The 14,020-nt window shown below is 31.2% G+C and overlaps 1 protein-coding gene across 1 annotated transcript in view; it reads left to right on the top strand.

Annotated features, from left to right (window-relative positions):
- Window positions 1-14,020, top strand: part of Tudor-SN (Staphylococcal nuclease domain-containing protein 1) — a 112,290-nt gene that overhangs the window by 45,418 nt on the left and 52,852 nt on the right. Inside the window, exons 5-8 of the mRNA XM_085807704.1 lie at window positions 1,940-2,204; window positions 2,414-2,563; window positions 7,416-7,522; window positions 13,591-13,773. Coding sequence (XP_085663830.1) covers window positions 1,940-2,204; window positions 2,414-2,563; window positions 7,416-7,522; window positions 13,591-13,773 — 705 coding nt within the window. The remainder of the gene's footprint in view (window positions 1-1,939; window positions 2,205-2,413; window positions 2,564-7,415; window positions 7,523-13,590; window positions 13,774-14,020) is intronic.

Below are 14,020 nucleotides of genomic sequence, written 5' to 3'. Positions count from 1 at the left end.
TTTTACTTATTAATAGGCCAGAATTATTAAGAATTAAGAATTTTTTTTTTTTTTTTTATATCTAATCCTATCCAAAGGATTTGAAAATGGTGCTGTCACAGCAATAAGCTTTAGATGCTAAGGATTGCCATGAGTAAAGTTTGGGAGAGTCCATTTTAATGTTACAACTGCTTCTGTATTGGCATGAAATTGAAACAGGAAGGGGGTTCTTTATGTTGGGTTTGTCAAGTATTAGGTATCTCTGTTGAATAGCATTTTGTGCCAAATGCACCAAACCTAATGCATCTGTTTGGCTGTCAGACTATAAACAAAGCCCACTTTGTTTATTAAGCCCACTTTGACATATTTACAGCCCCTTAATAGAGTTCTGGTGTAACTCTTTTGTATTGAAAATACCTAAAATAGTCAAGCGAATGAGGGCATGGACATCACACTCTTATATAATATGGCATACTATTTCCTCATTCTCTTTTTGATTTTATCTAGATAGGCAGTCATACTTTCAATAGCATTTTGCCCTTCTCCAGTTGTTGAGTAACTTGAGTAGATGTCATTTCTACTTCACTGGGTAAAAGATTTATTTCTGCTCCTTCAATTGATTTCCTCTGGGTGTCTGTGTTTTGAGAAGAAAGGTCTCCTCAGAGGTTTGGCTTGCAAAATCAGAATTATTATATTGCCAAAAAGTAGTCCACCCAGTATTTCCTGTTGCTTGATAAGGCAAAGTACACTAGAAGTTGCCGGGCATTCTAGAGGCTGCATTAAGACACTATAACTGCAGTGTCATTCATCCTAGGCATGGTTCACCTAACACCAGGGTTATGGGAGGGTGTTTGTGGCTTCTTATTTATTATTCACAGCTATCCTGTCAGATAATACAAGGCATCTTGCTATCCATCACCTGCCGAAGCACCTGGTAGCCACTTGAGCCCCAGGCAAGAAGGCGGTTTCCATTGGCACGAATTTTCTTCCTGTGTGCAACTGAGCTAATTAAGAAAAAAAGCTGTATGGTAAGAATTGTGAACATTAGAAATGCAGAGTAAAATCGAAAATTTTGAAATCAATTGTGGAGAAAAATTTTTACATCTAAAAAGGGTGGAGGCCAGAATACTTGCAGAACATTTTTTATGCAGTTAATTACAAAAATATACAAAACATCAGAGCAAACAGGGCATCTTTTCTTACCCTCCTGTTTGGTTTCAGAGAAGCTTATTATTATATATTAGGTTAAGTATTAAATTTGGTATTCAATGAAAGCTTTCTAAGAAAATAATTAATAAATTCTGTGAATGTGCTGTTTTCTTTAAGTACTTGTGCAACTAAAATGATCTCATTTTTTAAGTCGAAAACTTTTGTTAAGATTTTTTTAAATCTATTGATTTGATTGAGTATTGTGTTTCTGATGACTCCTAGAGATATGGAATTTCCATTTGATAAGTTTAATTGTAAAAGAGTTAAAAGTTCTTTTAGCAAACTGTTTGATTGTTTTATAATTAACTATATGAAGATCAAAATATTCTATTTCTTGTCCAATTTTATTGGGTTTAAATCAAGAAGCATAAATTTGGAATTTTTCTATGACATCATAATTATTAAAAGTTAATTGCATCATCAGTATACATGCAGACGTATGCCTCTAGTTTTAAACTTGGTTGGTCAAGAGATTGTTGAAATTAAAATTCTTTTGTAAGCAAGCATAAGTCAGACAAATTATCAAATTAAATTATAAAGCTGATTCACAGATTTTTATCTTACACTTACACTTACACTCACACTTACACTTACACTCACACTCACACTCACACTCACACACACACACACACACACACACACACACGCACGCGCACGCACACACACACACACACACACACACAATTTTTTATGTAAACTAAGAAACTGCTACAATTCTCCAAAAAATCCTTAATAGTTTTACTTTTTGAAGGGCTCATCAAAGACTGTCTGAGTTGGAAGACAATGCAAAGTCTGCAGGAAAGGGAAAGCATGGTCCTAATGCATCAGAGCACATAAGAACTGTTAGATGGTCAGTTGACAATACTGCAACTTTCAAGGATTCTTTGCATCAGAAGCCTCTAAAAGCTATTGTTGAGCATGTTAGGGATGGCAGCACACTTAGAGTTCTTTTACTTCCTGATGATGATTACTTCCCTGAATATTTCAGTATAATAGTTATGCTTTCAGGAATAAGAGTAAGTATGATCAGTGCAATATTTAATGACATTCAACTATTCCCGAATAGTTGCAGTTTTTGAGTAGAATATGAATAAATTTAGCAATTAAAAATTTTGGAATTAAATTTTAATGTGAACTTGTAGTATAAAAATCCTTGTCTGCACTATCTTCAGTTACTGCTTTTTAAAATTCTAACTATTATGTAACTTCATTTGTTTTTTTATAGTGTCCTACATTTCGTGGTGAAGAGCAGACTCCTGAACCATTTGCAGAAGAGGCAAAATTTTACACCGAGAGTCGTCTTCTTCAAAGGGATGTAGAAGTTATTTTAGAAAGTGTTTCAAATCAAAATTTTCTTGGAACCATAATTCATCCTGTAAGCAAGAATTTTAGTTTTTATGTTAATACATAAAAGTAATTTTTTTATGTCAGACAGAGATACTGCTACATAATGATGATTTGACTTTTAATGACATCTTTCGCTGTTGATAGATGTTGTTTGAATAAAAAAAGCATGTAGGTTTTTTAAAAAAAATTCTGTTATTTTCTCTGAAACATGTTTTTTCATTAGGAGAACAGAAAATTGTATGTTACATGAGTTTTACATATATACCATAAATTTATCTTAATTTTAAATTTTATTTTAAGTGTGTTTATATTAATAAAACACTTTTGTTTTAGTTTAAAAGAGATGTCTATGCATTTTTCTTTCTACTAATAGCAAGTAAATATGTGCATGTTGAACTAAAGCATTTTATTTGGTTTTGAGTCTTATATGCAATTTATGTAAATGGTTAGGATTTCTGTGAGCATTGAACATGAAATGAGGGGATGGAATTTAATTTTTGTTCATTTCTATGAAAACAGTTGGACAGACTAGTGAAATCGAAAGCTGAGTAGATTCATTGGCGACTTATTGCAAGCGAATCGCGAGTTTGAAGAATGAATTCTCTCTTCTGAGAAAAAGAGAAAATTTTAAATTCCTACTTTCAGCTTTTCATGAAAAGTGTGCAGAAGTATTTGTATGTCATTCTAGTATGGGTGCAGTACATACTAAATAAGGATGATGATGTTCAGGTTCCTGTGCATGTGTGCAATCCTATTCTAAGTTGCAATTTTTGAGCTTTGCTTGGTGTATTGGAATGTATGTAGAGCGAATTAGAGGATCATTCTACATACAAAGTCAAAATATGCTTGTAAGATGAAAACGCTAATACCGTTCTGATATAGAGTCAGCTAGAATTACTGCCCAGTACTGTCCCATTTAAAACTGTCCAGTACAGAACCATATAGATTTGAAGGGAATGATGAGAAAACTGGAAAGAAGCAAACAATGTAAAGCAAGGTGAGTTTAAACTTCAAGTTGTGGTATTTTTCCGTTTTGCCGGCGCAAATCTCGCCAAGCGGACTTTATTGGCGACAACACACAGTATGCACATAAAAAATGTTGACAAATGTTAGTTCTAAGAATAGTAAGTTCTAAGAAAGTAAAGTATGCTAGCAATTTTTGAATGAGTAAGGTTATAATGCATATTATGAACATCACTAATTGCATAGAAGCTGAAGTAAATTTTGAAAAATTTCTTTGTGTTTCTAGAAGCCTTAAATACTAATGAAATAATATATATATTATTAAAACTAAAATGCACTGTTACTGAAAAAATAAACAAATAAATAAAATAAAAAAGTTAAACGAATTAAAAAATAGTTGGTACTTTAAAAATACAGAGCAACTGTAAAGGAAGGTTCACAATATTTACACAAAATGTGCTATACTTGTATACCGCTCACTACCATGTGAGGTAATGTATTTTTAAAATATGCCCAGATTTAGGGAGAAAGCAGGTAATATATAAAATTTTATTCTTCATTTTTAATTTCTTTATGGTCATAGCTTGATAATTTATTTTAAATCTCGTTTGTTTTAAAATGCACTACGCGCAGTTCTATTTTATGCATAATCTGTAAAATATTTTTAATTAAAAAATTTTTAATTCATATATCTTTTCATAGAAGAAGTTATAAGCTTTTTCTCTTTATATATATATATATATATATATATATATATATATATACGCACACATTAGGTAAAGAAAATGGAAATATTTAATTAATTAATTCCTGTGCTTCTGCTGGAAAATGCCTGTGCTTCTGAATTTAAAAGTAATTATTATAGTAATTTTTTTTAAAAAAAAATGTTTAAGTTACTCATGTTAATTGGCAGTGAAAGTTTAGAGCTGGAAATATCCTGAAGTCTGAGCACATGTATGTACATTCACATAAAAGTGAAACGAAAAAAATATATATATGTACAGGGAGCATGCTTTAAATTTGTATTATATAATTTTCAAAATTTTTTGCAGGGAAAATTTAAATAAATAAGAGCATAAATAAAACATTATATTTAATGCATATAATAATAGAAATAAATTATAAAACACAATTATAGATCAAATTGGAACAAGAAACTAAGAAAGTTACAGACAGGGTGGAAAAAGCGTATGGGATTCGAACTCATGACCCCAAAAGTTAAACCATGTTACCGTCAGCTTTATCACTAAGCTATCATCACACAAGTACGGCATGCAATTTTGGCCTATATACATCATTAAGTAAATGAATTATTAAAACTAAATTTTTTGGTTCTATTTCAGTGTGTTATCATCTAAAAAATTCACCAGAATTTGTTCTTCAGCTTTTAGGACATTTATTACAAAAAGCATTATGTTTTAAAGTGGCGTTCTGATTGAAGTTAAACGGGTTGTTAAAAATATATTCCATGTGCTTACAAATATATGCTAGCCGAAGAGGTATATTTATAAATAGAGAAATACAAATTTAACATACTCTTTAATGCAGTGGAATATTTAAAAGGCTATCAAATTTAATTTATAATTAACGCTCTTAGTTTTTACATGTTTCAAAAGAAAAAAATAACAAATCTTTTAATGCCGTATCTGATTTGCTATAGCAGTTTGATATAGTCAGACGTTCATTTTCATTAAAGGTAAATGTGTATGCAGAATTGGGAAATAATTGTCAGGATAGATTTTGCTATTTCATGGACTTGGAATTATAATTTTTGCACCTGCTTTTCTTGAACTGGATTTCTTGAATGCCTGATTTTCTCTGCGAACTAATACTGTAGTTGCAGTTAATCTTATTTTTCTTATCTTTTTTTTAATTAAATTCAGCTGATTGCTGTCTTTTTCAGCATGCAGATTTCTTGCTATAATGTTAATTTAGAAATAAATATTTTTTAGCAAAACATTCTTTTTTTAAGCCAGCGTTCATCACTACTTCTGCCGCCATTAAATTTTTGTTGACAACACCTGATTGCTCCTTTTATACCACATGACCCCAACGCATCCGCAGACATATGGATAGAAGTTGAACGTGGTTGAACTTTATCCGTCGCCACACATTGACCGGATTGCAGATGTCAATCAAAGTGAATTCGCTTGCTGATTGGGGAAATGCATACACACTGCAATGCATACGCAGCAGTGGAAACAAGCCTTGATGCTCTGAGAATATTAGAATTGGTATCTGAAAGGCTACAAAATTTCAACTTAAATCTAGAAATTGACATAGTTGCAACAACAAGTGATGATGCTGCTGTTATATGAAAAAATTTGGAAAATTATCATCAGTAATTAATCAACTATGCAATTCACATGCCATTCACTTAGCAGTTACTGATATGTTATATAAACATAGAGAGATGGATGAAGCCGAAATAAATGTTTCAAGTGAGGAATCTGAAGATGAAGACGAATACAAATATAATGATTTTGAAGATTCTCTTTTATGTTTGTAACTGATAATATTTCATTTCTATTTTGTCTGTATCTCCAGTAAGAAACATCATTCTTCAAAATTATATCAGGAAAGAAAAAGGAAAGGAGTTAAATTTAATTCTTTACTGCAAAACAAGGTGGAATAGTGTGGATGACATGATTGGAAGATTTCTGTTAGTAAAACGTGTTCTTTTAGCATTAAATGATATTGGTGGTTCTTATATGTGGAATGAAGCTCAATATCCTAAACTTTTAGAACTTCATGAAGTCCTGAGATTGATTCATCTAACAGCTGGTCTTAGGGCGATGAAAATGTAGTTTACTAACAAATGAAGGTATATTTGAATTTGTTAAATGAATTAAAAAATTTAAACACTGAAGTAAGTTTGAAATTATTATATGCTTTTAGAAGAACAAAATCAGGAAAGAAGATGCTTAGAATTAGCAACTCTGGCTGTATTTGCAAAATCCACAGAACATTCCTAGTTCAGTTGAAAAAATCAAGTGTACTTTCTTTAACTTCAAAAACCGAAATTATTAAGTTATATGGAAAGATATTATCTAGAATACATCCAAATTCTTATGTGGAAACCGGTTCTGATGAAGACCAAATTGAAGAAACTACCAACCAGAGTAATGCTTTTTTAAAAGAAGCCATGGAAAAAGCAGTTCATAAGTTTCTTGAAGACCCTAAAGAAAAACTTACAAATCCAATGACACTGAAAGATAAATTTGCGTTATTTGAGGCAACGAATAAAAGAACAATAAACTTAGATATCTTATTTGATGCCCTGAAAACTATAAAACCAAGCTCAATAGCTAGTAAAAGAGTATTTTTAATTTCAAGCGATATTGTGTCCAAAATAAGAACAAGACTTAGCCACCGTTCCATGGATATTTTATGCTTTTAAAAACCCTATTTTCTTAGGAGAAATTAAAATAGGTGAATATTATATAAATATTATTTGAAATTTTTATTAGAGTTTTTGTTATGTTGTGTAAGTAATATGTATATGTAATCCTTAATTTTTTTATATATTTTGACTCTGATTTTGATTTTTTTGTTATTTTATATAAATTAAATAAAATACTTATACTATTATTTTTTTGGGGGGGGGACAAAAATTAGAAAGCCTGATAAAACTGGAGTTTTGGAAATAATGAATCCAAAACCATGTTTTCAGAAAAGTCTGTTTTTGTATAAACCCTGTTTGTTATACTGAAAGTTTCTAAGTGTAATAATTAAGTAGCATTTTAAATTTTATTTGGCACTGAATTTACTTGAAGAAACATTTCAACTTTTAAAGTTGACATGTTTATACATTTACTGGAATAAAATTTGTCATTTTTATGAATGGCGTATCTTGCATAAAAATATTGTTATAATTTTATACATTGCTGCATTAATATTTCTGTTTCCTTTAACAGAATGGCAATATTACAGAGTTACTTTTAAGTGATGGATTTGCTAGATGTGTTGACTGGAGTCTACAGTGTGTGACATCTGGTTTAGAAAAGCTGAGAGCTGCTGAAAAGTAATTCTAATATATATTTTTTAAAGGAATAAAATAATGCAAAATTTTTGTTCTTCATGTTTTAATCTAAACTGGTGGCCTTCTAATCCGTTTGCAATTCTCGTAACACAGATTTTAAGTGTCTAGCGTTTTAAAAGTTGGCCAGTTTCAACTAAGTGATGCATGCATCTTAGAATCTAGCTTAGGTTTTTATTTTATGAACTTACAGTAACATTTTTTAAATGAGGTGATTTGGGCAGTGGTCGGATTCTTTAAATTTCCTCATAAAATTTAAAATATTTACATTACAGATAAATTTATTCAGTACATTAAAATTGCATCCGTAATTTTCAAGGCAGTTATAGTAGTCTTGACTAAGATTTAAGAGTTAGGTGAACCTCTGGCTTAGATTAATCTATTGCAGAGTTTCTTAAACTGTGGGTCGCACCTTCAGCAGGGGGTCACCAAAAATTTTAGCAGTTTTGATATTTCTTTAACTTACTATAATAATAATAATTGTACAGTTACCAAATATTTTTAGACAATGTATCTGAAAATGGATAAAGTTAAGACAATACAGATGAAGGGGGGAAAAGTTTCAATGTATTCTTTTTATAATATAAACATTCATTTTCCTTGCTTTGCACATTATGCTATCATTTTGCCTGTTACTTATTTAAAATTTTCACATTGTTTTATGTCTTAAAATTAAAGTTAATGACCTAAAACTGCAATAGTATATTACAGTTACAACTGAAGAAATTGATAGTTTCACTCGCACGTGTCGGATTTGCACAATACTTATGGGGTCACACAAATTTTTCTAAATATTATGGGTTCCTGGGGGTCATGAAAAAAATCTCAGTGATAAAAAGGGGTCGCGACTGAAAAAAAGTTTAAGAAACTAGAATTCATGTAGGAGTGATATTTTAATTTAGTTACATTTTCCCCATTCATTTTTGTAAAAACTGAAGTCTAAGAATTTTAGCAAATTTTTAAAAATAAGTAATGTGCGGGTATAAATGTTCTCTTATTAAGCAAATGGAAATTTAAAAAAATCTGATGTGTACACCACATGACTTCCTTGTATTAGAATATTAAATTATACACATTTTTTCTTGCATTTCATTTAAACTTATTGGATTGAATTAAATCTACTTCGCCGACAGTGCATAAACCACAATAGAATAAATGCATTCTTTAAAATTCACTCTAGTATTTGTTTACCATAACGACACTCTGGCGCTAGATTCACTTAACAGTATTAATAATTATATAACAGTTAACTTATATAATAATTTTATAACGGAAACTAAGTTAACTTATGTATTTTGTTCATATTATAACTCATAATGCACAAAATTTATATCATTTAAAGAATAGAATTATCTAATCGTTGCCACATGTTCTATTCAAATACTATAATAAAGCTAGAATAATGTATAAAAAAAATTAAGCAAACAAAACAAAAAAGAAACAGTTTTTCACAGACAATTGAGTATTTCTCATTTAATTAATTCAGTTCTCACTTCGCGAGAAGGCAAAAATACATAAAAACTCAAAATATCTATATTAAAAATTACGAAGTAAATCTTAAACGCTTATTTCCTCGAAAAAATTCCAGAAAGGATTAAGCATGATTTAAATAATAAATGAAGGCGTTATGTTTGTTGTTGCGAAGCTAAGTTTCTCTAGATTGGCAACAAATCCACTGGTCTCCTGTTTCAAATGTAAACATCAATGGCCGCCATTAAAAAAGGCTTAGCGGCAATTAAACAACTTTAAAATTGTTGATAATTCTAAAAATATCACACACAGATTTACTAAAGGCATAAAATCCTTAACCAGAAGATAAAAACAACATAATTCAATCATTTTTAAAGCAAAAAATGTACAATTTACCAACATATAAGAGTAAAGAAACCGAGATCACCGAGCCGGGTAACAGAGTGGATATATATATAAATATATTTATATAAGTTTGGTGTTGCCGATTGCAACCAAAATACGAGGTGCACATCTACATGTTATAGCAGCCCTATATACTAAATTTCAACGTTCTGAGGCTACTCGTTTTTGAGTTATGCAAGATACGTACATACGTTTGTACAGACGCCATGAAAAATTCTCTTCATAATTAATTTTAAAGCAGTTTTATAATTTTTTTGAAGGAAAAGAGTATTTTATTCTGTCCTTATGTACAGATATCACGCGAAAACATCGTTAAATTGCGTTCGATAGCGGTCAAAATGGATATTTTCGTTGAAATATGCTGCGTGAAACTTTTCGTGATTACAATACTTCCTTTTTACTTCGTACAAGGAAATAAAAATCAGATATTTTTGATTGACTCTCTAGTATTTACTTCTTCTTACTTTTCTGGGCTTGCCAAAAATTGGTGTAATCCTTGTAAACAAAATTGGGTTTTAACCTTACAGTATTGCCTGTTTGACCCTTAATTTTCGCATCTTTGGTAATGTGTATATCAAATAATAATAATAAGGTAATGGTTATTTCCTGAATATTTTTTTAAATTTTTGGTAGCGATTTTAATGAATCAGTTTCATTCTAATTAAAGGATATTTGGAATTCAAGTAATATGAATAATATCAGATACTATAGCAGAATTAGAAATGATGCTAGTGGATAATACATGAAGATATTGAGTAATACAAGTTTTCACCCATTTGAGAGGTAATACCATAACTAAATTTAGACAGATATTTGCTTCCTTTAAAGCTCTTTGCTTTCTTTAAAATCTCTTAAAGTTGACTTATCTAATCCCAAATCAAGTTTTTAGGGAAAGGAAAAATTTCTCTATTCCAATGGAGAAACATATAGTTTCTCTTCTAATGAGGTGAATTCATTTTAGGTAATAAATTAGTCATTTGTTCTGATATATACTATCGACATTGTGAAATTCTTGCCTGTAATTTTAGTTGTTGAATTAGTGCAAAGTTGTTAATGTTTATAACTAAAAAGAAGCAGCTTAAAATGAGGCAAAAAAGCAGTCTTAATTTTCCTGATATTTTGAATAAAACTTGATTGATTTCAAGAGCAGTCTGAATGCAACCCCCTGTTTGTTGGAAGTGATTATTATTATTATTATTATTATTTTAAGAAATGGTAAGAGTAATGACTTATTTTACATCGAAAGCAATGAGTTGAGCAAAGCAAAAAATGAACATAGTGCCATCTATGAAGAAAAGTAGCATCTAAATTCACCTATGAATTAATGAAAGCAATTTTACATCGAAAGCAATGAGTTGAGCAAAGCAAAAAATGAACATAGTGCCATCTATGAAGAAAAGTAGCATCTAAATTCACCTATGATATTAGAATTAATGAAAGCATTCGAAAGAACTGGATTAGAATTAATATCATTAATGTAAAAAGATAAATTTTTGTGAATATGAAAATCTTCAAGGAAATCCATTTCACAAAGAAAAGCTTGTTGATAAATTTCGCAAAATGAAAGTTAAAATTGTGATTGAGTGTCCAGTTTTGACTAGTTATTTTAACACTCGTCTAGTCTGGCCAATATACACTGGTCATCAAAATTGAAGGGTAATGAGAAAAAGTTTATCCACAAGAGGTGACTTAATTTTCTCGTTATTTTCCAGTTCCCATAAATTTAGTTTTAATTTCAATACTTTGTGAGTAATCAACTGCCAGACATTATAATTTATGTTAACTGATGTTTTTGTATAAATTTCTGTCAATAGTTTTTCATTAAGTATCAGTTATGCTTTATTTCTGTCATTATCCTTTAAATTTGATGACCAGTGTTTTTTCAAACCACACTGACAAGGTTTGCAAAATTTCCCCCTAGAACTGTGGTTCTCGGTTGTTTTTGCAGAGCTGCCAACTCCTGATTTCTGACCATAATTCTGCCAACCCGATTTGCAACATATTTCTCCTAACTTTTGTCTTATTTTTAACAATTTCTCATAATTTTTATGTAGCTTGGCTTAATTCTTCGTTATTTGCACCCAAAAATGATTTTTGCATCTGAAAGTACTTGTGTTTTACTCCAGATACATATAAAAGAAAATTGAAGTCATTTTATCAGTGAGATATGGCATGTTTCTGCTTTGTGTGTGAGAGTTCGAAACACGTGTCCAAAAATGCCATGTTCCCGTTTTCCAATCAGAATCGAGTACCACTGCTGGTCCTCTACCATATATATTAGGCAGTGAGCATGAAGCAAGACCAAGGCTGTCTTTTCGTTTGTCTTGCCATTGAACAATGTAAGTTTCACTTGCTTGCCAGAAACAGTTTAAGAAACTGCGATCTGTTTCCTTAGTTTGTCTGCAGAAAATATGAAAAACTCACTTTTCAAAAATCATACACAGATGACTTTCTATTATTTCGATGAGGAAATGTAATATTGCAATGTGTACCATTTGTTGATGCAATTTTTCGATTTCTCACAGTGGAAGGGCCGATGTTCCAAAACGTGGTTACACAAAGGACAGCACAAGTTGTATTGAAAAAAAGTAATTTTTCTGTGCAAACAAAGGCTCAAAAAGTAATTAATGCAGAATGCCTCTTCTCTGCCTTTTTACTGGAGCACACCCTGCCACTGAATGCATAGGATCATGCTGCAGCTTTTTTAGAAAAATATTTCCTGGCTGTAAAATTGCTAACAAAAATTCTCAAGTGCGAAGAACAGATAAAACAGATGCATTTGTAGAAATGGGTTCAAGAAATTGGTATGAAAAATAGATCTTCAGTTATTGATTGCATTAAACGACATTAAAACAGTACCATTCTGTCTCTTTGCGGATGGGAGCAATAATACCCATGCAAAACTGTATCCAGTTAATTGTTTCTCTCTTTTTTTTTAATCCACAGTCTTCAGAAACTGAGTGTAGTTTAATTTCTGTCTCCACTTTAGGAGATTCGACAGGTTTTAATGTATAGCACAGCTAATTACCGTATTTGACGGCATATAAGATGCACTTTTTTCCCTAAATTTGGTCTCAAAAAAGTTACCTGAGTCTTATATGTGAAGGACACACGTTAACTTTCAATACTGAATGCTATTTTTAGCCCAGATAAAGGTCTAGATGCACATAACTTTTCTACATCTGCCATAATTATTTTGCGCATTATGATTTTGCCAAAAAGAGCCAAAGCTCGAAACTGATGTCGAAGTTGAAACAGGTTCGACGGTCACATTACGTCTATGGAGCCCTTCCTTCTTTACATAGACTTTCTTTGACTCAGCCGACACACGTGTCAGTATCGGTGCTACTCTGTATAAACGTGTCAGTATCGGTGCTGAAAACTATTTGTTAAAAAAAAAAAAATACCCTGGAAGATATGACTACAGGAAACAAGAGATTAAGCTATACAATTCAGTATAAACTAGGAGTGTTAAACTACGCCAAAGTGCATGGAAACAGAGCAGTAGCCCGGCATTTCGGTCCACCACCTACCGAAAAATGATACGTACTTGGCGACTGCAGGAAGATCAACGGAAGACTACTAAAAAGCAAAAACATAACCTTCGATGCCCAGCTCAATGTTGGCCTTAACTTGAAAATGCCGTAAAAATGTGGGTGATAGATAAGAGGAAGTCTGGGATAAGTGTTTCAACTAAAATGATAATCAATGAGGCCAAAGAATTTGCAGAAAAACATGGGAATCAGAACTTTTCAGGGTCTGAGGGCTGGTGCTACAGGTTCATGAAAAGGCAAGGCTTATCAATGCGCACAAAAACAACTATTGCACAGAAAATGCCAGCAGATTATGAAGAAAAAATACTAGCATTTCATAGGTTTGTAATAAATGCACGCAAGAAAGTTTTTTTTTTAGCTTTGTTATCTTTTGTATTTATAATATTTAGTAATATTTTAAACCATAATAATTAATTTTGTCCTTTTGCAAAAAAATTCGTGGAAGAATGATTTTTGTTGACGTAAGTAGACAGGTATAGTTCTGGAAAGTTAAACTTCCTGATTTTGATTACTTTGTAATTCTTGAAAAGCCAGCTTTTCTGTGACATTTCTCTGGAAATTTTATAAAATTGCACATGTGTTGATGTGTAAATTAGTTCACTAAAATAATGTTTCATTTTTTAGGTCAGCAAAAGAAAAGCGGTTGAGGATATGGAAGGATTATGTTCCAAGTGGGCCTGTAATAGACGCAAAAGAAAAAGAGTTTCAAGGGAAGGTTGTGGAAGTAATAAATGCAGATGCCATGGTAGTAAAACTAGCTGATGGGTCCACTAAAAAAATATTCCTTGCTAGTATACGTCCACCAAGGTATGTTTCCTGTATTTTATTTGTATGAAATAAATTCTTATGCAGTTGAAAGTATAGTGCAGTTCAAGCAATGGGGAACCAAGCACTGGATACCGAAAATTGTCGGTCATTTTAATTACATGTGAAATAATAAACAGTAGAACTCATTTATGCATATGCTTGTTCTGTAATATTAAACTAAAATTTTCTTGTGTCTGCCCTGGTTATTATTTATGTAACGGTAAAGTTTGTTAGATAAACAGCAATT

Source organism: Stegodyphus dumicola, chromosome X1 (assembly GCF_044657685.1).
Source record: "Stegodyphus dumicola isolate Sdum_Otavi_A_Nest chromosome X1, ASM4465768v1".
Taxonomy (NCBI): domain Eukaryota; kingdom Metazoa; phylum Arthropoda; class Arachnida; order Araneae; family Eresidae; genus Stegodyphus; species Stegodyphus dumicola.
This window is presented reverse-complemented; position numbering and strand designations above follow the sequence as displayed.